General features: G+C 42.5%; 1 protein-coding gene across 10 annotated transcripts in view; it reads left to right on the top strand.

The window, feature by feature from the left end:
- The window catches only part of pogzb (pogo transposable element derived with ZNF domain b), a 112,374-nt gene extending 86,610 nt beyond the window's left edge, over nt 1-25,764 (top strand). For all 10 annotated transcript variants that reach the window (XM_069940188.1, XM_069940187.1, XM_069940192.1 and 7 more), the window contains 6 exons: nt 269-418; nt 4,853-4,909; nt 6,241-6,362; nt 8,700-8,891; nt 17,695-17,731; nt 19,280-25,764. In XM_069940188.1, the coding sequence (XP_069796289.1) occupies nt 269-418; nt 4,853-4,909; nt 6,241-6,362; nt 8,700-8,891; nt 17,695-17,731; nt 19,280-21,074 (2,353 nt within the window). In that variant the 3' untranslated portion in view covers nt 21,075-25,764. The remainder of the gene's footprint in view (nt 1-268; nt 419-4,852; nt 4,910-6,240; nt 6,363-8,699; nt 8,892-17,694; nt 17,732-19,279) is intronic.
- Nucleotides 25,765-27,004: the final 1,240 nt, after the last annotated feature.

Raw genomic sequence — 27,004 nt, 5'->3', positions numbered from 1 at the left:
AGTAACAGGCCCTTCTGCCCCATGAGCCTATTCTGCCCAAATACCCCAATCAATCTACAGCCCCCCTTCAACTTTTTTGAAGGATACAAGGAAACTGGAGCACCCGGAGGACCCCCAAGCAGACAGGGGGAGAACGAACAAACTCCTTCGGATTTGAACCCATTGCTGGTGCTGTCATAGTGTTGCCACTTTAACTGTGCTGCCCGTTTCCCTTTGATTTTCCGCTGAAGCTTTGAAATGATCTGTCTATTTTCTCCTGCGTGAACAGGAAGATGCACGGAAACCAGGTGTGCTTAGAATGCAACTTTGACATCACCAACATCACCAGCATTAGTAACCACTTCCCCACCTACGTTCACTGCTCTCGCTGTCGGTATAGCACCAGCTGCAGCAGGGCTTATGCCGACCACATGATCAGGTAAGACAAGGGTGGCCAAATGTTTTTGGCTGTGGGGTACATACAGAAAAATGTGAGGAGTCACAGGCCAAACGCTATTAAGCCTGGCAGCTTTCAACCAGTAACACTGCAAGAAAAACAGTGCTTTTGGACCAGTAACCCCCATGACATTGAAAATTTATGTTCTATCAAAATAACTATACGACACTACTGGTGACATTACAGTTGGCATTTCTGTATCTGTTGCTCTTAAATTTAATTCAAAGGAATTCAATAAAACTCTTTAAAGCATTCAAAAAGCTGGGTGCAAATTAAGAACAGGAGAAAAGATCTAGAAAGGGACAAGGAGGTTTTCAACATTTCTCCACAACTCTCAGTGAATACAGTTCATGGTCCAAGTGTCCATCTTAATGATTATGATGCAATGTGTCAATCTGTAGATAGGCTCTTAAAGTTAATCGATTCCTTGCCAATCAAACACACACATTTCCTCTTGACTTCTGTGAAAAATTATTCTTTTTCCCACCGTGTCTTATTTTTGGCACTCCCTTGCTACTTTCTGTCTTTTCGGTTCCACTGTGTTTAATCAACTGATACAAATGGTTTTTTTTTAAAATCTGAGGTAAACATTTTCATTGATGAGTAACATTGCAATGGTCAGTCTAGAAGTTGTTCAAAATGGCAGCGACATCTAGTGTTGAAACTAAAGTGCAATGCATGTTCAGTGCAACTTATTATTAGAGACTATGTTCTAATGGGCCATTTTATTTTTAAAATTTACCCTAGGCCACTTAAAAATGGGCAACAGGCTGCAGTTGGCCTAGGGGCCATATTTTGGCTGCCCCTGAAATGGGAGCTGCCACCTTCAGACTTTTGCTCCCAAACAGCCAATGTGCTTCAGAGCAGGAGTTCAAGTTTATCATTCAATTGTATAAGTATAACTGGACAAACCAGTGTTCTTTGGACCTCAGTGTAAAAACATGCAAACATCTGTATAGGCGTAGCGCACATATTTATGCTCAGTACATATATTTATATATATATATAAAAATAATGTAAAAATGAATAAATGTTATTAAATAAATAGGAGTGTCTTGGAGGGATTGTATAAGCAATTCATCAGTTATTCAGCTATTTCCTTACCTGTGGAAAGCAGCTGTTTATTGTCCCAGTACTGACTCTGATACTTTATCTCTTTCCTGACGGGAGTAGCTGGAAGATGCTGCGTGCCAAGATGGTAGAGGTTCTTGATGATTTTGTGAGACCTCTTCAGACAACAATACCACTAGATCATGTTAATTGGGGTGGGGGGGCACGTACAGAGAACCCCAGTGATCCCCTCTGCTGCTTCTATGGTCCTGTGGATTGACCGCTGATCCAATGGTCTACAGCAGAGGTGGCCAACCTTTTTAAGCACAGTAACAGGCCATTTCGGCCCACCGGGGGTATAGGTTAATTGGGCAGCACGGACTCATGGACCAAAATGGCCTGCTACCATGCTGTATGTCTAAGTTAAAAGGTTGGCCACCCCTGCAACTGTATCACATAGGAGGGTGAGAGCAACAGCAGATTCTGGTCCTGGCTGAGTTGAAACAGGATAGGGAGAACATAAATGGGGTTTGTGAGCCAGACGCTCCCAATGACCTGGTTCTGTGCGTTGATACTGTACTTTCCAATGTATTTCAAAAGGTTTGCGTTTATGCCAGTCTGTAATGTGGACTTTTAGGGTGTGCACTCACAGGGGTGGTCATACTGAAATTGCACTTCCACAAGTCATAGCGTCCTTCTTAGCCTGTGTTAGAGTTGAAACTGCTTTAGAAGGACACCAGATTGATTTTAGCTTCACATATTCCAAATAATGCTATGTAAACATAGCCTTTTTCATTGATTTTGATATGTAGCAGCAAACCAAATTGGAATTTGATTGCAAAAAAAAATTGATTTTAAATCTCTATCCCTGTCCACAATCCTTCAAAACTTATTATGCTGTAGTCAGTTAGAATAGTACATTGAATGACGTTCTAATGTAGCTTTGTTCATAATGTCTCAATATCTTTCAATTTAATATTTATTTTGTTTGATTTACATGCCTCTTCAACCTGCTGCTATAAACTGTCAGTTATGCTGTGTTGAAGCAAGTTGCATTTATGCATTTGTATAAAAATGCCTCAAGTATTTTTATTTGCGATGCAGTTTGCCTATCACTCTATGGCACAATATTTTGATCTGCCTACTTAAAGTAGCAGGGGTGCTGGTGTGTGTACATTTCTGGAATGAGCAGGGTGCCCCACAAGCAGGTACCGACACCTTTCCTATGTGTCAGAATTCACCACGGCCGGCAAGAACAATGTAGTGGCCGATGCACTCTTGTGTCCCACCATCGAGTCTGTCCATGCCCTATCCCAGGGCATAACACAACAACTCTGAAATCCTGAGATCCCGGAGTACAGGACAGTACTTTCCAGGCTGAGGTTGGAGGATGTCATCATCGCCTGTGGCAACTCCTCTGCAACGTCTCCACCAGCAAACCCCATCCCGTCGTGCCAGCAGCATGGAGACACAACTTGGCACATCCGGCCATCAGAACCACGGTAAAGATGGTGCCCAGCAGGTTCATCTGGCATGGGCTTCTCAAGCAGCTCAGTAAGAGGGCCAAGACCTGCACACTCTGTCAGGCATTCAAGATGCAAGAACACTAAAGCACTTCCCCAGACTTTTGAGCCAGTGCGGCATAGGTTCAGCCACATCTACATCGACATGGGGCCGCTACCGGTTTCCCGTGGGGTGAGGTAGGTCCTCACTATGGTTGACTGCTCCACCAGGTGGCTTGAGGCGGCCCTGATGGCCGACATTACAACAGAGACCTGCGCCAGGGCATAAATCAACACCTGGGTGTCCAGGATCAGAGTCCCAGAACATCTCACCTCCAACAGGGGAGCGCAGTTTAGCTTGGGGCTCTGGGTGGCACTGGCCAAACTGTTGGGAACCCAATTCCACCACACCATGGCATTTCACCTGCAGGCCAATGGGTTGGTGGAGCAGTTCCATACACACTTAAAAGCAGCCCTGATGGCCCGGCTCAAGGGGCCCAACTGGGTGGATGAACTACCTGGGTTCCTTTTGGAGTACACGCTGCCAAAAGAGGACTTTAATGTCTCTACAGAAGAAATGGTCGACGGCACACCCTTGGTATTCCCAGTGGGGGTTCTTGCTGGTTCGGGTGAGTAGGGCAGTCGTGTAGTGGCCTGCAAACTGAGTTGCGACCGGATCACAAAATGGCCAGCGATCACAGGGACCAATGACCGTCGTCCTGCATGGCATCCTGCACGGCAGGAAACGGGGGGAATGCTGGCCATTCGGAGGCCAGCGCTGTGATGACATCACTCCTGTCGTCAGAGGCAGGGAGTGAATATAAACAGCTGGGAGAGCAATAAATCAGTCTTCAACCTCTACTTGAATGTGTCTTACTCCTCACTTTGCGTAGCACGCACATTACAACGTCATTTTTAAAAAGCCATGCTCTCAGCTCTGTTTTCTGGTGTTATCTTACACAAAAGAATGGTATGTGTTTTTGTCTGGTAAATAATCAACATTACCTTGAAGATACAATTTTAATGATGTTTATGCCAGTTTTATTTTAAGAATGTTTTTGCAAGCTATTTCTTATCTCTTTAGCAAGGTCTTCAACCTGTTTTCTGCAGAGCTTGCAAAATGAGTTCTGCCATTTTGTGGCACACTGTATGATTTTAGTCATTTTATAATTATAAGCTGCCTTCTAATTCTAACAGCAAAAGCTTTAAGCATTGAGATATAAACTATACTTCCACATTGACACTTGCATGGAGTTGAGTTGGGTTGTCAGCATGAGGACAGTGGGAGAGTATGCCTGGGGCTTGGCCAAAACACTCGAGTTAGAGCCGGTGAGATGAGGAAAGGATATGGAGGGGGAAGATGGCAGTGGTGTTGAGACTTCGCTGTCAAGGTTTGGATTTTAGATCTGGCACATAAGACAACCCCTGAATTTGAGGCGACATTTTGAAGTTTAGAAGATGTTCCTGTCCATCGACAAATACGGAAGTTCTGAATGTAATGGATTTTTGGAGGAACATATGAAACCAATTGAAAAACTCTCCCAAAGCTTTGGCATGGTCAGTGTCATGAGGTTGCTTCCCCTGTCAAGAAGGTTTTTTAAAAAAAAAATTTAGCTGGCACTCAAGTCTGAGAATTTCTTCAGAGACCTCTGAATCTTTGGAAGTTTCCATTCAAAAATGCAGATGGCCTATTACATAGTGACTAATTGACACCATTTTGGATGTAAAAGGAGCCAACAGATGTTAGCAGGAAATAGGAGTCAAGATAGATTAGCTATGATACTGAACAGAGTGGGCTCCAGAGATTGATAGGGTCTCTTCCTGCTCCCTTGTTTTTATTAACGCAACTCTGTTTATTTTGCAGTTATCACACTCAACGAATGAAGTCAAAATATTTGATGTTTGGAAAAATGAAAAAAAGGTAACTGTTATATTTTGGCTCAGACAAGGGGTTGAATCAGGTAGAACATTTAAAGAGAAATTAGCTATTTCCAAACCAATCAATGACTCTTGTCAATTACCATTGGTCAAGAACAGAAGACAATTGCAGTAAAGGCAAAGTGAGGGGCTCGAATGATCTAAACCCATTACAGTAAATCCCCTGGTATCTGGTACCTATGGGGATTGGTAGATGCCAGATAAATGCGTTTTCCAGTTGCTTGAGACTCACTCTTACAATGCCTAATATACCTGGGTTAAAAATAAACAGTTAGGGAGAAGTGATGGTTGGTACACAGAAGAACTCAGTTCAATTTTATTGTTGTCAAGGGTACATTCATGGTATCACGTACAACCCTGAGATTCATCTGCTTGCAGGCTAAGCAGAATTTCTATTACTGGAATCTGTGAATAGTACTCAATAAGAAAAAAATGTAAACAAACTGTGCAAATACAGAAATATAAATACAATAAAGTATCCGTTGGCTGGAATTCAAACAACCGGCAAAAAAAAATGCATAAAATAAATGGATAAAAAGTACAAGTTCAAAATTGGCATCACCAAGAAGTTAGTTCACCAATCAGGGTAACATGCAATCTCAGGCAACTGACAAATACACTGATCCAGCATCTCCCAATCCCCATAGGTGCTGGATGCCAGGGGTTCTACTGTATTCAATAATAAACAAATGGAAAAGTCTGAGTCCTTAAATGAGTCCCTGAAGGAGTCTGTGGTTAAGCAGTCTGATGCTGGAGAGGTGTTAGCTGTTCCTGAACCTGGTGATGCGAGTCTTGAGTCACCTGGGCCTCTTTCCTGATGGTATCAGCAAGAACCAAGCATGTGCTGGGTGGCGTGGATCCTTGATGATTGCTGCTGCTCTCTGAGGGTTCTCTGGAAGAGCCTGTAGAGTTTTGTCTGTGATGTACTGGGCTGAGTCCACTACCTTTTACAGGGCTTTTTGCTCCACGAAATTGATGCCCCCCCTCGTACCAGGCCCTGATGCAGTTGCCCAAGTCACAATCGATTTTCAAAATAGTGCAGTGGTAGTTTTCCATCTACCTTAGAAGACGGGAATGTCCTTGCTTCACTACCTTGTCTGTGAAAGCATACCTTTTTCGTGATCTTTACTCCCTCCATTCTGTATTCAAGATTTTATGCTGAGACTCTGGGAAATGGGAGACTAGACACCCCACTGACACCAAAATGTACTCTTAGTTCCTCTCTTTTTTTGTCAATTAATGTAAATTATAGTGGATGAGTGCTCTGCACCATCAAGAGTAACCTGTTTTTAAAAACTCCCTTTTTCTTGACAGTGGCGTTCTGCTTGCCTGTTCATCCTGTCCATTTACTGTTGATAAAGGCGATGGAGATGAGATGGCTCAACACCTGGATCTCAACCAAGAGCATGGACCTTGCCGTTTTGTGACATCTGCAGGTAGGGGCAAAAGCCGTTGGACGGGTAGGGGCGTACTTTTTCAGTTGTTGCATATTTTGTTGGACACAATGAAATGTTCACACAAAACTGCCTCGAGGAACTCAGGTGTGAAATTGTGGAGTTTTATACAGCTTTCCTCCTTCATAAAAATGCAAAAGCATAACTTTTTTTAATTAACCTGAAACACTAATTGTATCTTTTTGTCAGCGAGAGAATTGATCACTTTTGCTCTGCATTCCCTTCTCCAGCCTTCTCTGCTCTCTTTTTGGTTCTTCACATTCCATCTTCCTTGGGAAAAAAAAGATGGTCCTCTTTTTCCTAACCTCCCTCCCCCTCCTTTAATTTCCAACATTAGAATTTATTGTCCGTTACATGTGTCACAAATTGATGCAAGTTATAGTGAATGAGTGCCTTGTACCGTTAAAAAGTAACCAAGAGGACAGCACTAGTGAGACAGTTACCCCACCGCTGTTACAGCATCCACGAATGGGTTTGGGGTTCAAATCCCATGCTGCCTTGAGGAGATTGTATGTTCTCCCCATGTCTGCATGGTTTTTCCCATCCACCTTCCAAAACGTACTGGGGGTTTTATGAATGGGCAGCATGGGATTGTAAACAGAAAAGGCCTTTTACTGTGCTGTACATTTTTTAAAAATAAATCATTTTTTATGGCAGAATTACAGGTGCAAAATTGCTATAACTATATTTAAAAAATTAATTGGTGCAAAAGAAGAAAGAAAGTTAGGTAGTGTCTGTGGTTCATTCAAAATCTGATGGTGGAGGGGAAGAAGCTGTCCTTCTGCCACTGGCTCCTTACCTTCTTCCTGATGGAGGCAGTGAGAAAAGGGCGGTGAGGATCTTTGAGGATAGAAGCTGCTTTCAACCTGTTTGGATGTGCAGATTGCTCAAAGCCTCCAGAAAGCAGTGGTGTTGGCTGATGCTGGTAAATTCCTGTTAGGGAGGAGTAGTTGCCCATGGGACATCTGTGTCTTTTCATTCCCTATTTGACAGCCCTATTTTCATTCTTTCTCCACTACAGAGTTATTGATGTGTTGAGGAGGGTTGAGAACAGCCTTCCCAAATCTCCAGATTGGCACCATGCAGGCGGTGATGGATTTTCCTAATTTCAGTGAATTCTCTTTATGTGTGTCAAACTAGCGTAAGGCTTTACTGAGTGGTCTTTCTAAACCTTCAAGGACATGGCACACATCAAGGGGTGAATTTCAGGGCCTCTCCTCTGTGCTTAACACCACAAACTTTAATTCCTGTTTAAATGTATTTAAAACCCCTGTTACCTGTGTTACAAGTCCAGAGGACCCCAAAACCTAGCAGCAATAGAAATTCACCAAGACAAATAGTTAATTAAACAAAAGTTGGTTTTAATTTTCTTCAAACATAAAAAAAGATCAAACTTTTAACTTATTACTATTAACTTAACACCCTTCTAATTCTAAGAGCACGTGCTTGTAATTTGTATATGTTCAGGAGCGTTCTTTGATTCACAGTCCAATCTCACTTCTCACTCCTCCAAGTTCACCAATATCAGGAAATTCTTTTACTGTGCACAGAATTTAACTTTATGAACTTTCACCAAGTTCTGGTGCTTAAAATTAAATGGTTACTGCTCAAGAAGGTTCTTGTTGTTTTCTCTCCACATTTTCACCAATCTCTCTCTCTCTCTCTCTCTCTCTCTCTCTCCCCCCCTCTCTCTCTCTCTCCGTTCCCTCCCTCTTCCCCCCCCCCCTCCCCAGCTACGAGTTCCCCAAGGGTCAGCTGTATTGTTCTGTGAGCTGCCACAGACTCATTGGGCTCCATGTTATGATGAAACTTGGCATCCAGCATGTTGCTTCCAATTGATTGGGTACTTGATGAACTTTGAATCGACAACCACAACTGATAATGAATTTCCACAGCAGCCATTCCCAACCTTTTTTTTTAGCAATGGCCCCTTTGCAACTTCTCCCTTTCCTGTGAAGCAGTCAAGAGTCAAGATCAGTTGATTTCATCCTTGTTTCTCTCCTACAGACTACAATTTAAAAGAATCTTACATTTCAGTCCATGCCTCCCCCCCCCAACCCCATAAATGTGTGTGGCCCCAAGGGGGCTGTACGTACCCTGTTCAGTATGGCTGGTCTAGATCATGCTTCATAACTAACAAGTTTGTATTATTGGACACAATGCTGGAGAAACTAAGCAGGTTAAATAGTGCACTTTATTGGACTAGATACTCGGGTAATTGAACTTGCCAATTTCAACCAGAGTTTACAGTTTTTAAATGTTACTTTCCCATCACCCTGTTCAACTTTTTTTTCTCTCTGCTTTACTTTGTGTATCAAGTGAATCGTCGGAGAAAAGCCTGCGAACTGACTGAGGGATCAGCCCAGGATTCGGAGTCAGCCCAGGATTCGGAGTCAGCCCAGGATTCAGAGCCATGTCTTCCTGTAGCTGAAGATGAAGGTGCCGAGGAAGAGGAGAAGCAGGATGATGTTCAGAAGCTGAGTGCTGAAGAAAGAACAGAAAAAAGTTCAGGTAACAGAACATTGTTTTTGCATTGACAGTTCTTTTCTGAAGTTGAAACACAACGTTGGAGAAACTCAACAGATCAAACAGCAAAGATAAAGATACGTAATCAATGATTTGTGCCTTTCATCAAACTGAGCACACTGTAGGCAGGCGCCTGAACAAAATGGTGGGGGGAGGGGAGGAGGAGCACAGGCAAGAGGTAAAAGGTAAAAAAGGGAAGGAGGGCACACAAGCACATGGGGAGGGGGGTGTCTCACTGATTGGAGAGGGAAGGAGATGGAGAGTTGGAGGGCAGAAGACAGAGGTATGTGGGAGAACAGGAAATAGGCTACCAGAAACCAGAGACATCGAAGTTGATGCCATTCAGTTGGAGAGTGCCCAGATGGAATATTAGATGTTGCTCCTCCAATTTCTGGGTAGCCCTGATTTGACAGCACAGGAGGCTGTGGACAAACATATTGAGGCACAGAATGGAAATGGTTTGCCTCAGAGACAGATTTGTCAGTGATGCGGACAGAGCAAAGGTGCTGAGTGAAGTGATCTTCCAGCCTCTCTGATGTAGAGGCCACCATGGGAACACCGGATGCAGCAAGATGACCCCCACAGATTCACAAGTGAAATGTTGCTTCACTTGGAAGGAGATTTGGGGGTCTGAATGGTGGTGAGAGAAGAGGGTGTGGGCGCAAGTGTTGCATTTCCTGCAGCGCGGGGAGGGGTCCTGATGAATCATTTTGAGGGTGGGTGACATTTGTTCTGTCATTGGAAACACCTCACTCATGTTGGGACACAAGCCAAGTTGCTGTAGGGATAGGTTCAAGACCAGTTGTGGAAGCAGATAGAACAAAGAGTCTGTTTATATACTACTTTTTCATGGGTTACAGCCAATTTAATGTGTCCCAAAGATGCAGCATTTTTGTCCAAGAATAAGTATTTGCGACCAAGGATGGACAAACTCAGACTTGGAAGCATTCTTTCCGACACCAGGCAGAAGCGCTAATCAGATTCAAGATTTCTTTATTGTTATGTTCATGGTACAGAACATGTAATATTACTAGAAATTGCCTTCTGCCTACTGTAAGGCAGAAAAAAGTTGCCATTAGTATCACCCAGTGCCCCTGACAGTGAGAGAGAAAGAAGCAAAAGCGAATCCCTTCAGAGTCATCGAGTGTCCATGGATTCGCCTCCAGCACCTCTGCAGTCGCACAGAGCTCCAGATCCAAACCTCTAACACGATCAGGAAGCCTTCAATGTCTGAGGCAACCTCTCGCATCCCAGTTCCGATATCTCGTACCCCTTCAGCCAGTCTCCAGCAAACAACAACCTCATATGAGTCCTTCGACTGCAGTTACCAGCAGTTTGCATGCTTCGTGGGATCCTTGCCTTGAGTCACCACAGCCGGCGCCTCTGTGGTCTTCAGCCACAGAGCGTCTCACTGGTCCACCGCCATGGTCACCATTCTGTGGGTTGTCTTCTCTGCTTCTCCCTCTGAGGCAGGAGATGTTCTCCCCGTTTTCTGGTGCCCTGCACCAATCCTCTGCTTCTTCGGTGTCTGCAATCCCTCGAATCCATTGCTTGAACACAGCCCCTACCATCTCTGGCCTTGAAAAGAAACCACAGTCTGCTCCTTTAACGGGTCATTTAAAGTCTCTACGGAGCTGTTGGTAGTTGGACTGAACGGTAGAATCTTGCTGGGGGTGGGGGCGCTGTGTGCCCGTGGATCCATACCAGTGATGGTGATGCCATTGCAGCAGGCCTGGCATCACTGCCATTTTTTTTAAGTTGAAGTTTGATATTTGCACCATTTTTTAGTGCAAGTTTACTGCAGAGGTGGAGTTTAGAATATATTCTTTGCAAGCATTCATCACGACAAAGAGTTGCGTGAGAAATTGACATTACACGTATGGGGGTGGGGGAACTCATGAAAGTTTGCAGACACTGATTGTCGTAAAAACACAGAAATGCTGGAGGAACTCAGCTGTTATCACAGCATCCATAGAAGTTAAAGATAGATTACAGATGTTTCGGGCCTGAGCCCTTCAATTTATAAGTGGGAAAAAAATGGAATGGATTTGAATAAAGACTGAAGAATGACAGATGTAGGAGTCCAGACCACCCACATTTCAACTCGCCCTCTCATTCCTTGCAGATATGTCTGTCCATGGCCTCATGCACTGAAACCATCTGCAAATTAGAGGAACAACACCTCATCTTCCATTGGGGCATCCTCCAAATTGATGGCATTAACATCGACTTCTCCATTTTCCATCAACCCTTCCTCTCTCCATGTCTCCTTTCACAGTGCCAAAATCAAATCTCACATTTCCTCTTATTGTTTGTTGGTCTGGACTCCTCTCCCCGCCAGTCTTCAGTCTTTACTCAGATGCCTTCCTGTTTTTGCTTATACCTTGAGGAAGGTCTCAGGCTTGAAATGTCAGCAATATATCTTTACCTCCTATTCCTCAAGTATTTACTGTGTGTTTTTATTACAAGCATGGGACTTAGATCACTGTCATTGTGAGGCAGCTGCTCCACCAGCTGTGCCACTGAATTAATGAAGAGAAGTTCTCAAAGCTTCTTATAGTTTTGAATGCCTCTGTTTAATCTCTCATTTCCACAATAAGCACAGTGAATTGAGACTACATTCTTAAAGCTCTCTCCTCACCCCTGCATGTGGTTATGGAGTGATGCATAGGCAGGTGTGCTAATTTTAATGTTAATTTTTTTTTTAATTTTTTATTTTTCACACCATAAACCACATTGACCATGATACATACATTTTCCTTTTCAAATATATACAGTGCCATTTTCTCCTCCCTCCTCCCATCCCACCCTCACTACCTCCCCCCCCCATCCATTTAAAGTACAAAATCTAAGATACATTAAACCAGTCAAACAATGTTGTCATTCAATAAAAATAAACAAGAAATTCCACTGAGTCAATTCTTTTCATTTCCTTCTCCTTTCGTTAATTTAGGTAGTGAATGTCCCCGGTAGGTTTTCTCTATTGTGTTTCATGTAAGGCTCCCATATTTGTTCAAATATTTCAATATTATTTCTTAAACTATATGTTATTTTTTCTAATGGAATACATTTATTCATTTCTATATACCATTGTTGTATTTTAAAATTATCTTCCAATTTCCAGATTGACATAATACATTTTTTTTGCTACGGCTAGAGCTATCTTAACAAATCTTTTTTGTGCACCATCCAAATCAATTCCAAATTCTTTGTTTTTTATGTTACTTAGGAGGAAGATCTCTGGATTTTTTGGTATATTGTTTTCTGTAATTTTATTTAATATTTGGTTTAGATCTTCCCAAAATTTTTCTACTTTCTCACATGTCCAGATTGCATGAATTGTTGTTCCCATTTCTTTTTTACAACGAAAACATCTGTCAGATACTGTTGGGTCCCATTTATTTAATTTTTGAGGTGTAATGTATAGCCTGTGTATCCAGTTATATTGTATCACACGTAACCTCGTATTTATTGTATTTCTCATCGTTCCAGAACATAACTTCTCCCATGTTTCCTTTTTTATCTTTATATTTAAATCTTGTTCCCATTTTTGTTTAGTTTTACCATTTGTTTACTCATTCTCCTTTTCTTGCAGTTTAATATACATATTTGTTAATAAATTTTTTGATTATCATTGTATCTGTAATCACATATTCAAAGTTACTTCCCTCTGGTAACCTCAGACTGCATCCTAATTTGTCCTTCCAGTAGGATCTCAATTGGTAATATGTCAGCACTGTATCTTGAGTTATATTGTATTTATCTTTCATTTGTTCAAAGGATAATAATCTATTTCCTGAAAAACAATTTTCTATTCTTTTGATCCCTTTTTTCTCCCATTCTCTAAAGGAAAGGTTATCTATTGTAAAAGGGAGTAATTTATTTTGCGTAAATATTAGTTTTGGTAATTGGTAATTTGTTCTATTCCTTTCTACATGAATCTTTTCCAAATATTGAGTAGATGATGTAATACTGGAGAACTCCTACATTGTACCAATTTTTCATCCCATTTATATAATATGTGTTCAGGTATCTTTTCCCCTATTTTATCTAATTCTAATCTAGTCCAATCTGGCTTTTCCCTTGTTTGATAAAAATCTGATAGGTATCTTAATTGTGCGGCTCAATAATAATTTTTAAAAGTTTGGCAGTTGTAAGCCTCCTTGTTTATACCATTCTGTTAATTTATCTAGTGCTATCCTCGGTTTCCCCCCTTTCCATAAAAATTTCCTTATTATTTTCTTTAACTCCTTGAAGAATTTCTCTGTCAAGTGTATTGGCAATGCCTGAAATAAGTATAATATCCTTGGGAAAATGTTCATTTTAATACAGTTTATCCTTCCTATTAGTGTTAATGGTAAATCTTTCCAATGCTCTAAATCGTCCTGTAATTTTTTCATTAGTGGATAATAATTGAGTTTATATAGATGGCTGAGATTTTTATTTATTTGTATACCTAGGTATCTTATTGCTTGCATTTGCCATCTGAATGGTGATTCCTTCTTAAATTTTGAGAAATCCGCATTATTCATTGGCATTGCTTCACTTTTATTTACGTTAAACTTGTAACCCGACACTTCTCCATATTCCTTCAATTTCTTATATAATTCTTTTATTGATATTTCTGGTTCTGTTAAGTATACTATAACATCATCCGCAAATAAACTGATTTTATATTCCTTGTCTTTTATTTTTATCCCTTTTATATTATTTTCTTTTCTTATCAATTCTGCTAGTGGTTCTATAGCTAATGCGAACAATAAGGGTGATAGTGGGCATCCCTGCCGTGTTGACCTGCTTAAGTTAAATTGCTTTGATATATATCCATTTACTGTCACTTTTGCCAATGGCCCCTTATATAATGCTTTAATCCAATTAATATACTTCTCTGGTAAACTGAATTTTTGCAACACTTTGAATAAATAATTCCATTCTACTCTGTCAAAGGCCTTCTCTGCGTCTAAAGCAACTGCTACTGTTGGCGCTTTACTCCCTTCTACTGCATGAATTAAGTTAATAAATTTACAAATATTGTCTGTTGTGTGTCTTTTTTTAATAAATCCAGTTTGGTCGAGATTTACCATTTTAGGTACATACTCTGCTAATCTGTTTGCTAATAGTTTAGCTATTATCTTATAATCTGTGTTAAGTAATGATATTTGTCTATATGACGCTGGTGCGAGTGGATCTTTCCCTTGCTTTAGTATTACTGTAATTATTGCTGTTTTACATGAATCTGGTAAGCTTTGTGTTTTATCAATCTGGTTGATTACTTCCAGGAGGGGAGGAATTAATAAATCTTTAAATGTTTTATAGAATTCTATTGGGAATCCATCCTTTCCTGGTGTTTTATTATTTGGTAATTTTTTTATTATCTCTTGTATTTCTACTATTTCAAATGGTTCTGTTAATTTATTTTGTTCCTCTATTTGTAATTTTGGTAGTTCAATTTTAGTTAAAAATTCATCTATTTTCCCTTCTTTCCCTTCGTTTTCAGTTTGGTATAATTGTTCATAGAATTCTCTAAAGTTTTCCTTGATCTCTGTTGGATTATATGTGATTTGTTTGTCTTTTTTCCTTGATGCCAATACCATTTTCTTAGCTTGTTCTGTCTTAAGCTGCATGCTAGAATTTTGTGCGTTTTTTCCCCTAGTTCATAATGTTTCTGTTTTGTCTTCATTATGTTCTTCTCCACCTTATATGTTTGTAGTGTTTCATATTTTATTTTTTTATCTGCCAATTTTCTTCTTTTAGTTGTATCTTCCTTCATTGCTAATTCTTTTTCTATATTTACTATTTCCCTATCCAACTGCTCTGTTTCCTGATTATAGTCCTTCTTCATCTTGGTTACATAACTTATTATTTGCCCTCTAATGAACGCTTTCATTGCATCCCATAGTATAAACTTATCGTTCACTGATTCCGTATTTATTTCAAAATACATTTTAATTTGTCTTTCAATGAATTCTCTAAAATCCTGCCTTTTAAGTAGCATGGAGTTTAATCTCCATCTATGCATTCTTGGAGGGATGTCCTCTAACTCTATTGTCAATATCAAGGGTGAATGGTCCGATAATATTCTAGCTTTATATTCTGTTTTTCTTACTCTATCTTGCATACGAGCTGATAACAAAAATAGGTCTATTCTTGAGTAAGTTTTATGTCTACCCGAGTAATATGAATATTCCTTTTCATTTGGGTGTTGTTTCATCAATATATCCAAAAGTTGCATTTCTTCCATCGATTTAATTATAAATTTGGTTACTTTGTTCTTTCTGTTAATTTTTTTCCCAGTTTTGTCCATATTTGAATCCAAATTCAGGTTGAAATCCCCTCCTATTAATATGTTCCCTTGCATATCTGCTATCTTCAAAAAAATATCTTGCATAAACTTTTCATCTTCTTCGTTAGGTGAATATACATTGAGTAGATTCCAAAACTCCGAATATATCTGACATTTGATCATTACATATCTCCCTGCTGGATCTATTATTTCCTCTTCTATTTTAATTGGTACATTTTTACTAATTAATATAGCTACTCCTCTTGCTTTTGAATTATACGACGCTGCTGTTACATGTCCTACCCAATCTCTCTTTAATTTCTTGTGCTCCAATTCAGTTAAATGTGTTTCTTGCACAAATGCTATATCAATTTTTTCTTTTTTCAGTAAATTTAGCAGTTTCTTCCTTTTAATTTGGTTATGTATTCCGTTAATATTTAAAGTCATATAGTTCAGCGTAGCCATTTCATACTTTGTTTATCTTCCCTTTCCGTTTCTCCATCATCATCTTTCCTTCTTATCCATTTCTGCTTTCTTGTTTTGAACACTTTATAAGACAACATTTCTAAAACATCAAACATTTTCCTTATTCTCCTATTTAAAACTTCTTTAACCCCATTCTCCCCTCCCCCTCCTGAGTTGCCCTTTATCCCTTGTCGGGCAACCACATCTCCCCTCTCCATTTGGATTTGCGAATTCACTCGCAAACGTCAACTGATTTTGCAGTGACCGTAACTCCTCCCTACCCAGCCCCCCCAGAAAAAATTTCAATTTTCATATGTAACAAAGGTCACTCTTTTAATTCCCTCCTTATTCCCTCTATTCCCTTTCCCTCCCTTATTAATTCTTGTCTATTCTCTATATATTTTCCTCTAAATACGGATACATTCATGTATGCACACTACATATATATACACACATATACCCCTTTACACACATACATATAGTTCGTGGTCATTTTTACTCTCATTACATGTCCTCATCTCTCTGCTTGTTTTGTAGTTGTTCTGCAAATTTCCTTGCTTCCTCTGGATCCGAGAATAGTCTGTTTTGTTGCCCCGGAATAACTATTTTAAGTACCGCTGGGTGCTTTAACATAAATTTATATCCTTTTTTCCATAAGATCGTTTTTGCTGTATTGAACTCCTTCCTCTTCTTCAGGAGTTCAAAACTTATGTCTGGATAGAAAAAAAATTTTTGACCTTTATATTCCAGTGGCTTTTTGTCTTCTCTTACTTTCTTCATTGCTTTCTCCAATATATTTTCTCTTGTTGTATATCTTAAGAATTTTACTAAAATGGATCTTGGTTTTTGCTGCGGTTGTGGTTTCGGGGCTAAAGTCTATGTGCCCTCTCTATTTCCATTTCTTCTTGTAATTCTGGTCTTCCTAGGACCCTGGAGATCCAATCTTTTATAAATTCTCTCATATTCTTGCCTTCTTCATCTTCCTTAAGGCCCACTATCTTTATATTATTTCTTCTATTATAGTTTTCTATTATATCTATCTTCTGAGCTAACAGCTCATGTGCCTCTAACTTTTTTATTAGATTCTTCTAATTTCTCTTTTAAGTCCTCTACTTCCATTTCTACAATTATTTCTCTTTCTTCCATATTTTCCACTCTTTTTCCTATCTCTGACATGACCATTTCTATTTTATTCATTTTTTCTTCTGCATTCTTAATTCTTCTTTTTATCTCATTAAATTCTTGTAATTGCCATTCTTTCACTGATTCCGTATATTCTTTAAAAAAAGATACATCCATTGTCTTGCCTTTCTCTTCTTCTTCCACTTCTTTCTGTTCTTCTTCTTCTTCTTCCTCTGGATTGACCATCTGTTGTTTCCTTGTTTTCTTTTTACCCTCTTCTTTCTTGTTGTTATTTTCTGTGTTCTGCACCTGCTGCTGTGCTGCAGGTGTCTCTCTCAGCTGTGGAGATCGACTCTGCAGCTGCTCCCCCCTCCCGTCAGTGTGTTTTTTTTCATGCGCGGTTGCGTACTTTTACTCGGCTCTGTGAGCCGTTTTTGTAGTCCCGAGCCCGGGACTTCCACTGACCTGAGGGAGCGGGCTTCTCTCTCCGTAACGGGCCTCTTCAGACAGGTAAGGCCTTCACCTTCTTCTTCCTATATTCTTTCTTCCTCTTTTCTTCCCATTGTTTTCGACTTTTCTCTTTTCGCTGCCATTTTCTTCTCACCTTTATTTTTACTTTATTATAAATTTTAATCTTGTACCTTTGTGCTTAGTGTGTTTTTTTTTTAAACTTTTCGGGAGAGGGCTGGATTTCCCTGACCGGCCACTACTCCATCACCTGACTCTTCATTTTAATGTTAATTTGTAGAACATTTAAACCTGCATCTTTTTTAAAAAAAAATACTCTGTGGATCTCATGGGAATAGGAACATGTAGAGCAGGTCAGCAAGCTTCAGAAACTAATGCATGCTGTATCATGTTATCACTACCAAGATACCCAAAGTTCATGCTGAATATCTCACATATTCTCTTTTGTAGATCCAGCCATCAGCAAAGCCCAAGATCCTGTTGTCTTGTAAGTACATGTTCATTTGAACATTGATGGGGTGTTGGGAATGTTTGTAGAATGGATTCCTTGTATCCCCAGGCTAGGAAAAGATGTTCCAGACATGAGGAAGAGTTGGGGTTGACTTCCTTTTCGATTGCTTCTCAATTATGCATTAATGGAGAACAGTTTGTCAGGGCCTCTTTCCCTTCAATGACGTCCCTTTATCCAATACCAGAAAAACTCTAGTATCAACAGTAATGCATCCTAGAATCAATGGCACGGAAGGCTTGCAGGAGAGAGTTTGTGGACACTGCTTGGGGGTTGCTTGGGAACATGGCATAGGACTCCCAGGAGCTGGATGATTGCCAGGGGTTGAAAATCTCATGTCATTGCACTGTTAAAACTATGAGACATAGGAGCTAAAATAGGCCATTCAGCCCATCGAGTGTGCCCCACCATTTAATGATGAGTTGATCCATTTCCCCACTCAACCCCACTGCCTGCCCTTCTCCCCATAACCTTTGATGCCCAGGCTAATCAAGAACCTATCAATCTCACCCAATGATCTGCCCTCCACAACTGCCTGTGGCATCAAATTCCACAGATTTGCCACTTTCTGGCTGAAGAAATTCCTACACATTTCTGTTCTAAGCAGAAGCCCTTCGATCCTGAAGTTCTGCTCTCTTGTCCTTGATTCTCCCACCGTGGGAAACGACCTTTCTACATCTACTCTGTCTATGCCTTTCAACATGTTCCAACGAATACAAACCCAAGAGCTGTAAATGCTCCTCACATGATAACCCTTCCATTCTCTGAATCCTCAGTGAATCTCCTTTGAACCTTCTCCAACATCACACATCTTTTCTTAAATGAGTTCAAAACTGCTCACAATACTCCAAGTGAAGTCTCGCCAGTGCCTCAACATCAAATCCCTACTCTTATATTCTGTTCCTCTTGAAATGAACGCCAGCATTGCATTTGCCACCTTCACCATCATCTCATGCAAGTTTCAGGCTATCCTGCATGAGGACTCCCAGGTCCCATTACACCTGGGTATTTTCAGATTTCTCCCCGTTTTAAAAAAAATAGTCTGGCCAAGTGCCTGACATTATATTTCATTTGCCACTCTGTCCATTCTCCTGATCTGTCTAAATCCTTCTGCAACCTCTCTAATTCCTCTACTCCTCCTGCTCCTCCACTGTATCATCTGCACACTTGGCCACAGAGTAATTCAGATCACCAATAAAAAGAAGCAGCCCCAACATTGGCCCTTGTGGAACACCAATAGCAATTGGCAGCCAATCAGAATATGATCCCCGTATTCCTACTCTCTGCTTCCTTCCAATCAGCCAGTGCTCTAACCACACTGGTATGTTTCTTGAGCTCTTGTTAAGTTGCCTCACCTTGTTAAATGCCTTCTTAACATCCAAATACACATCTCTTATCTAGTCTGCTTGTCAGTTCTTCAAAAATTTCCAGCCTGCTATGCTAGTCATTTCATCAAAGGTTCTTTGCTTCTGGGGGGAAATGAGGGTGGGAGAATCCGTCCTTGATGTCTCCTTTGTGTTCTTGCAGCACACAACAAATTAAAACCGTAAGGCTCAGCACAGTCTGTTCCACTGACTACATCAATGCAACGGTCAGGTCCCGTGCCCCTGATGGTTCACCACTGTCTCCGGCAGCTTCCGGCAGCGAGAACAATGGTTTGTGTCCATTACCTGATGAGATGACAAAGCCTTCAACACCTTTGAACATTGAAGAGGACCAGAAGGAATTGAGTCCGATAAATATCGAGAAGATGGAGAGTTTGAGTCCAATTGACCTAGAGAGGGATGGGGAGAGTTTGAGTCCAATCGACCTCGAGGGAGACGGAGAGAGTTTGAGTCCAGTTGACATCGAGAGGGGTGGAGCGAACTTGAGTCTGATCATGGAGGAGCAGAGTTTCACTCCAGTTGATGTTGAGGAGGACAGGAAAGGTTCAAGTCCAGTGCACAAACAAACCGAGAGCGAGTTGCACCAGAAGGACAATGTGTTGGAGAGTCACCAAAAAGATGTGCTTTCCAAACTTGAGCCCTTGTCGGAGCGCGAGTTCAGAGTGGTGCTCCGTGCCCTGTGCTGTGGCATGCGGGCGGCGACAGAGCATTGCCCCAAATCTCGGAGTCAGGTAGAGCACTGGCTGAACGAGTGCGCACAGCACCTGGACGCTACTGACGGTGCTAAGCTCCCTGCCCTCTCCCTGGAGGCTGAGGAGCAGTTGGTTGAATGGGTCCTGATGCAGAGGGAACAGCAGCTTCCCCTCACTGAAGAAACGTTCCTCCAGAAGCTCGAGGAGCTGCTGGATCCAGAGTCCCAGAAACTGGCCGACACCTGCCTGTGGGCAGTCGGATTCTTCCTCCGTCATAACCTCATTGCTTATGCCAAGGTCACGGTGGATCGCAGGCTGCCGAAAGAGATGGAGGGCAACATCCAGACTTTCCTCGAGTTTGCCCGGCGGCAGATCGACATACGGGACTTCCCACGCCGTATGATCGCCAACATGGATGAGATCCCGATATTCCTTGACCCAGAGTCTCTCCATCGGCCAGATGGGTCGCTGGGCAGCCTCGGATTGACTGGTACCGGGCAGCCGCAGTTTGTCATTATCTTCGCCATCCTGGCGGATGGGAGCCTGTTGCCGACCATGGTCTTCTCCCGGGGGAGCACACCATCCTGGCTGAAGGTGCCAAACGGCATTCTCCTGGAAGCGAAGGCCAGTGGGCACGACGAGGATGAGGTATTGGAACGGTGGTTGGCCAGGGTGTGGCAGAGGCACGTGGCCACAGGGCTCAGCAGGAGCATGCTGATGCTGGATGGCCACCGTCAGCACCTGTCAGACCGCTTCCTCGAGAACCTCAGCCGCTGCAACTCCCTGCCCCTGGTCATCCCGGGGGGCTGCACTTCCAGGATCCAGCCCTTTGACATGTGCATCAGTCAGACCTTTAGGGAATTCCTGCAGAAGCGCTGGGCCGAGTACCTGAGGGATGCCAAGTGCTACCGGGACGTTTACGGCGATGTGCTGCAGTCACTGCTGAACTGGGTGGCAGAGGCTGTCGAGTTTGTTGGCGCCAATACCGACGTCGTGAAGCAGTCCTTCCTGATGGCCAGCATGCTCTCGGGGCCTGGCGGGCACGCTGCCTCAAAGCAGCGCAAGGTGGAGGTGCAGAAGGAGCTGGTGAGTTTCCTGGGCGAGCAGCTGGAACTGAGTGGCCAGCCAGAGGAGGGTGAGGAGGGAGCCCCCGTGCTATCCCTTGATCCCAGGCAGCTGACCAGGCTGTTCGAGGCAGACAGCGACACAGAGTCGTTCTACGGCTTCCGCGAGAACGATCTGTAAATAGTTGCCGATTGTCGTCACCATTCTTTCGCGAGGACGGCAGGAGGGGCAGGTGTGATCACTGCGGCAAAAATGGGGTCGCACCAGGCCCCTGGAGGCTGTGCTCAAGCGCAGAGAGTGGCCAATCGGTCCTTTGCGGACAGGAGGCAAGACTGAAGCCACCACTAACCAGGCTGTATGGATCTCTGGACTTCACTCTACCTTTTTCCAGCCAGCACTGAGCCTGTGATACTGTGGGGGGAGACAACACGTCCTCCCAATTGTAACCTAAAATGCCCATTTGGTAACATGCAAGAGGGAGAGGAATGGTCTGTACAAAACTGATGTTCACAGATGAACTCTCCGTGTTTGGTGTGAACCTCCTGTCTCTGTTGTTGCAATGGGGTTCTATGATTTCAAACAGTACAGCAACCCCACTAGAATATCAGAGAGTACGAGAGTCACGTGATTAACATGAAGCTTTCACCAACTGATGTATCAAGATTGTTTTCCTTTCTTTGCGGGTGTAGAGAAATATTCCTCTAGTAGATTTTACCTCTGGTGTCTCAGCTTGTTAATGCAGGTGGGTTGTCTCCTTGGCCCAGAGCCGCTCTTTGATCCATGATCATTCCAGGTGAGTGGTATTCTGAAGCGCACTCAGAATTTTTCCCTGCTACACGTTTCAGATAAATAGCAGGTGGTGTCTTGGATCACAGGGAGGATCGTGGTGATTCTGCGCCAGGTTTCAGGCAGGAGTTAACTGGTTGGATCCCTCCCACCAGCAGATGAACATGTCCCTGAGGATCGTGGTGATTCTGCGCCAGGTTTCAGGCAGGAGTTAACTGGTTGGATCCCTCCCACCAGCAGATGAACGATGTCAGGCAAGGACACAAAAGCTGCTGTGACTTTTGCGCAGCCTCCAACTCCCTCCGGGGTCTTGTCACTGCATGTCACAGCTCAGAGTTGGCAATGAGCTGCCATGAGGTTGGGAGGGGGGAAGAAGTCTGAACGCGAGGAAGAGATTGTGCTCTTCCTGTGTCTGTGTGACAGGTCTGCCCAGGCAGCGCACGTCACCACCAAAATTTAAGGTCTGATGTCCTCGTTGCATTGAACCTGTAATTAAGATGGCTCGTTTGCTCTCAGTCCTACTGCTGACTCCCTCCAACCCTGTTCTGCAATGGAATTGGGGACTAGTTGTAAACCAGTAAAATTGGGTTTGTCTTTCTGCACCCAGTCGTGGGCATATCTAGTGATGGATTGGCTGTTGACTGCAGTAGACATTGTCCACTGAATGCCTGCTGGCGTATCCTAAGTGTGAACATGAACTTCGAGCTTCACCCGAACAAGTAGCTGATTCACAGTTTAAGGCAAAACCCATTCTGCTTTGATGGTATAGATTTGACTGAGTGCAGGTGATTTGCTCAGTTACTGCCCTGGTTCCCTTGAGACCAAAAGAACCCATCATAGTGTTGACTTAAAAATCCAACCATGGGGTCAGGTAAAAGTTTATCATCTGACTGTACATATGCAACTTGAGAAATGGCATTTCTCTGCCCCACAATGCACAGTGCATAATAATCATGCTCTAAAAGGGGGTTGGTTTATATCGAAGCCCATTCATTCATCCTACTCAAGAGATGAGTAACCAATAGACAATTGCCTGGTTTGGTAGCTTAGACCTGAGGAGTTTCTGGCATGTCTCTCTCCCCAATGGGTGGGGCAGTGGGTAGTTCATAGCTGTTGGGAGGTCACTCTACTGGGGTTTTCATTAAAACCACCACCTTGTCCCTACCTTTGTTACCTTGAAGATCCTGTGGGTAACTGACTGTTGGCCTCCCACTGACAATTTTGTCCTTAATCAATGGGAAGAGGAGATGCAAGGTTTGGCTTCCAGTTTTGTACACTTGCAAATTCCTAGCAAGGGACAGGATTCATTGTGATGTCCACTACAGTCAACAGTCACTGAGCTTACAACAAGAGAAAAAAACTTTTCAGAGTAGGGTAAGTGTGGCTGGTTTGTGTATGGCACCTTCTTGGAATCTGTGCAAGGGAACTGCTGTAACTTTGCCAAAACTAACCAAGACTTGCTTTGATTAGATCCAATCAGTTTTACGTGATCATTTGGTGTTTCAGACACTCAGTTTTGTTGAGGTTCTATCCATGCATTGGATTTGAGTTATTTTACCAAACATCTGATGCAGTGCCTCACTGTAACTTCACGGTATTTGTAACCAGGGCTTCACAATTGCCTACCACCTTGTGGCAAGGATTTCCACACGACTCAGCTCTCCCAGTGAAGGTGCCTTTGCAAATCCAGCTTCCAAGTTGTTTGGAGAGGGACGATCAAGCTAAAAGTAAAGACAGATTAGTGTATAAACTGCTTGGGTTGGCTCCAATCAGTGCGTGAGGTGACTTCACAGAAGAGCTAAATTTTAGGGGTGCAGCGTATAAATGCAGCAATACCATATTTTCCTAAAGCAGATATTCTATGAGTGTATAATGTATTTTTAATCTCTGCTCAGTTATTTTAACACTTGTATATAATTGATGTATATAATCTGTTTTTTTCCTATGTAGTTATGTTTTTATTAATGTGATGGGTCAAGTACCTGAGCATTGCAGACTAGATTGCATCAGTCACATTGGACAAGTGGGAGAGCGAGGGTGCGTATGGTTAGCTGATTGGGAATGTTTGATAAAGTAGACTGAGCCCTTGGTTAGGTTAGGAGTTGGCAAGTGGAGAAGTTGGGGCAAGAAGGCGGATGAAAATCCCTTCCTGGATCATTGACCATTCCAGGAGAGTGGGCCAGGTGGGTTCAGTTGGGATGCTCTTTTTTTTCAGAAGGGGTGACCTACTCCACATTTGCTGGAGCTCCTGTGATGTCTGTCTTATGGACTGCGGTGAGCGAGGAGATATTTGGATAAGGAGGAGGTGGTCTGTTCACTCCTTCCAGTTCTGTAGAGGCTCGATGCCCAGCCTGAGGCGGTGAATCTGTCCTTGTGAACTGATTTGAGGCTTCAATTCAGACCAGAGAGAGAGAGAGAGTGTGTGTGTGGGCATCACCTTGTGTGTGTGTGTAGGCATCACCTTGTACTGCTTTGGGTTTCTCTCATTCTTTCTCTGTTAACTTGAAATGCACTACAATAAACATAGCGAGATTCAGGAAGTTCTCGTGTTGGGGTAAGGTTCTTAAAGAAAATAGGGCTGTTGGAAATGATAGGAAAGGCTTTGCACTAAATCAGGGGAAGCACAAGATTAATTTGGAACAACTGTATGGTGTCCTTGCTCTGCTATCTGATGATGAACGTGCATTTCTTTCCTCCAGTCAAGTACTACATATCTCTCACAAACTCTTCATTTTTTCCGATTATAACTTGTATCAGTTTTGAATCGGAATCTCCCAACTTCCAGGTTCTTTTTGTGATCTAAAATCTGTATTCTCTGCTCACCCATCCCCAGGCTGTTGAAGATGGTGTCTCTTTATTTATGAAGCTTGTGTGATCCCTGAAAGGTCTCCCCTTCACTTTGCTGAGGCTTACAGGGCAATTGGGTCAGATGCATCAATCAGTGCTAGAGCTTCTATGAGTGCAATCCGGGTTCATGGACCTCATCCTCTGGCAGTGAAATACTCTCAACATCTTTTATTTGCTCCATTGTGAGGCTATTACATGGAAGTACTCCTGTTCCCAACTGAAGCCACCTGTCTGACTGACGCTGGGTCAGTGAACAGTGATTTGGGTTCCGATAATGCAAAAAATATTTTAATAATTGGTTTTTTTTTAAGGACAGCAAACAATCTGGTGGATTTGAGCCCTTTCTTTGAAGTGTGTGGTGGGCTGGTCAGATTTCTATTTTACATAAGTAAAGAAAATGCCAGGTTGAAAAGAGTACCTTGTTGGTTTGAAGTGTGTGCCGTTTCGTACTGCTATTTTGAGATTGGCATGGTCATCTGTTCAAAGTTCTTGTGTTACAAACATGCCGCACTGTTTGGAAGAAACAAATTCCATGCAATATTTTTTACTGACAAGTGTTAACGGTGACAAAGGAAGCAACTTTTTAATGTATTGCAACCCCTTTGTATTGCAGTTGGGTCAGGGGCTGAAATTAGTTTTGGTGTCGACGTTTAATTATACGAGATCCTGACTTGAGCCCCTCTAGTCTCATTTAATGATTTCTTAAAATAAATGTAGTTCCATGTGTTTGAATGAGTTTGCGACGAGCCTCATGTTCGTTTTTTTTTTGTCTTGTTTTGGCTCTGATGCATCCCTCTGACTCCCCTCCCCCCCACCCCCCACCCTTTTTATTTCACAGTTCAGAGATGGGGGCTGCTGAGGGGAAGAGAGGAAGGGGCAGGGTTGTTGCTGTACAAGATCAAAGCTGGTCTGAAGTGCTTGGGCTGTGGGAGGTTTTGTCCTCCATGTCGGCCCCAGTGTGATGTTCAAACTTCTGTCATGTTTAAAGAAAAATATTAGTTTTTAAAGCTTTAGTCAATTTATTGAGCAACCGTGGTTTTTATAGAGTGTAAACTGATGTATGATAATTTGCATGGAACATTCTGTAATTTCTGACTGTGTCACTGACTCTCTTTACTTTTGACTCCTCCAACCCCAGTTGCTTTGTAAGTATCCACAAAATACAATGTCCCTGTACTCGAGAAAGTGACGAGAAAATAAAAATCTTTTTTTTAAAAAAAACTTTTCTATAAACTAACCCAAAGAGTCGAGACTTTTTTTGCTTTGAAGCTTCTGTGTAAGCAGCTAATGGGAAGTGTGACCAGTGCAGGACAGCGAGGTAACCTTTGAGAGAGAATTTGACCAGGTAAGAGTTTTTGTTATACAGGTAATCCCTGACTTGCGACCTATGCGACTTGCATCCATCCATGCGTGCGACTTAATTTTTAAAAAATATACAAGGAAAAATAGGAAAAATTTACACTTTGTTGTATTTGACAAACTATAACGAAGATACAGGACAGAGAAGAGCCAAAGTATGTGTACTTTGTTAGTTGGCCATCTTGATTCCTGTGTGCATGTGCGAGTCTTTGGTTGGTGCATGTGTGATGGGTTTGCATGTTGGAGTTTGGTTATGGGTACAAATTCAATTTCGTAAGGGCACTTAAACACTACACGCACAGGCAAAATTAACATTGGCATCCGTTTTGAGAGATGACCTGATTTATGGTCGTAAGTCGGGAGTACTTCTAATTTGTCATGCTTTGGAGTTAAATTAGATACTATTAATTGTATAAAAAAAAACAAATATCTAAAATTGCCTTGAGTCTGCCCAGTGCTCCTTACAGTTAGAGAAAGAGAAGCAAAAGAGTGTCCCCTTAAGCCGATTGAGTGCCATGGATTTGTCTCCAGTGCTCCCGCAGCCTCTATAGCTGGACGAGGCTCTAAACCATTGGGAACCCATCAATGAAGAAACCTCCAGGTGCCCTTCTTGCCCTCAGCACCCTCTCAAGTCCCGGTTTCTGTGCCAGCTTGGTGTGAGTCTTGACCTCCAGTCACCTTGCCCACAGCCTATGTGGGTTCCTCGCCTGCATTCGCCTTTGTGTGTCCTTCATCCACAGACCCTCACTGGTCCGCTGCAATGGTATCGTCCTTCTCAGCGGATGATGTTCTCCCTGTTACAGGTGCCCTCTCTGAGTCCTCTGCTCCCACAGAGACCGCAACCCCTCATGGCTGCTGCCAAAACAGACCCTGACACCGTGGTCGCAGAATTTTAACTAAAGCTCGCTCCTTTAACCAATGTTCATTTGCTCTGATTGGTTATGCCCTCTAAGGCCTCTCAAATCTATCACCAGAAGTGGAACAAGTGTGACCATATAGTTAGCGGGTCACATATATATGAGGCTGGCGACGTCTGTAAGGTGTTTGTACATTCTCCCCATGTGTCTGTGGGTTTCCTCCAGGCACCCTGTTTTTTCCCCCAAAGTTCAAAAAACGTA

The sequence above is a fragment of the Narcine bancroftii genome, chromosome 5 (genome assembly GCF_036971445.1).
Source record: "Narcine bancroftii isolate sNarBan1 chromosome 5, sNarBan1.hap1, whole genome shotgun sequence".
NCBI lineage: Eukaryota > Metazoa > Chordata > Chondrichthyes > Torpediniformes > Narcinidae > Narcine > Narcine bancroftii.
This window is presented reverse-complemented; position numbering and strand designations above follow the sequence as displayed.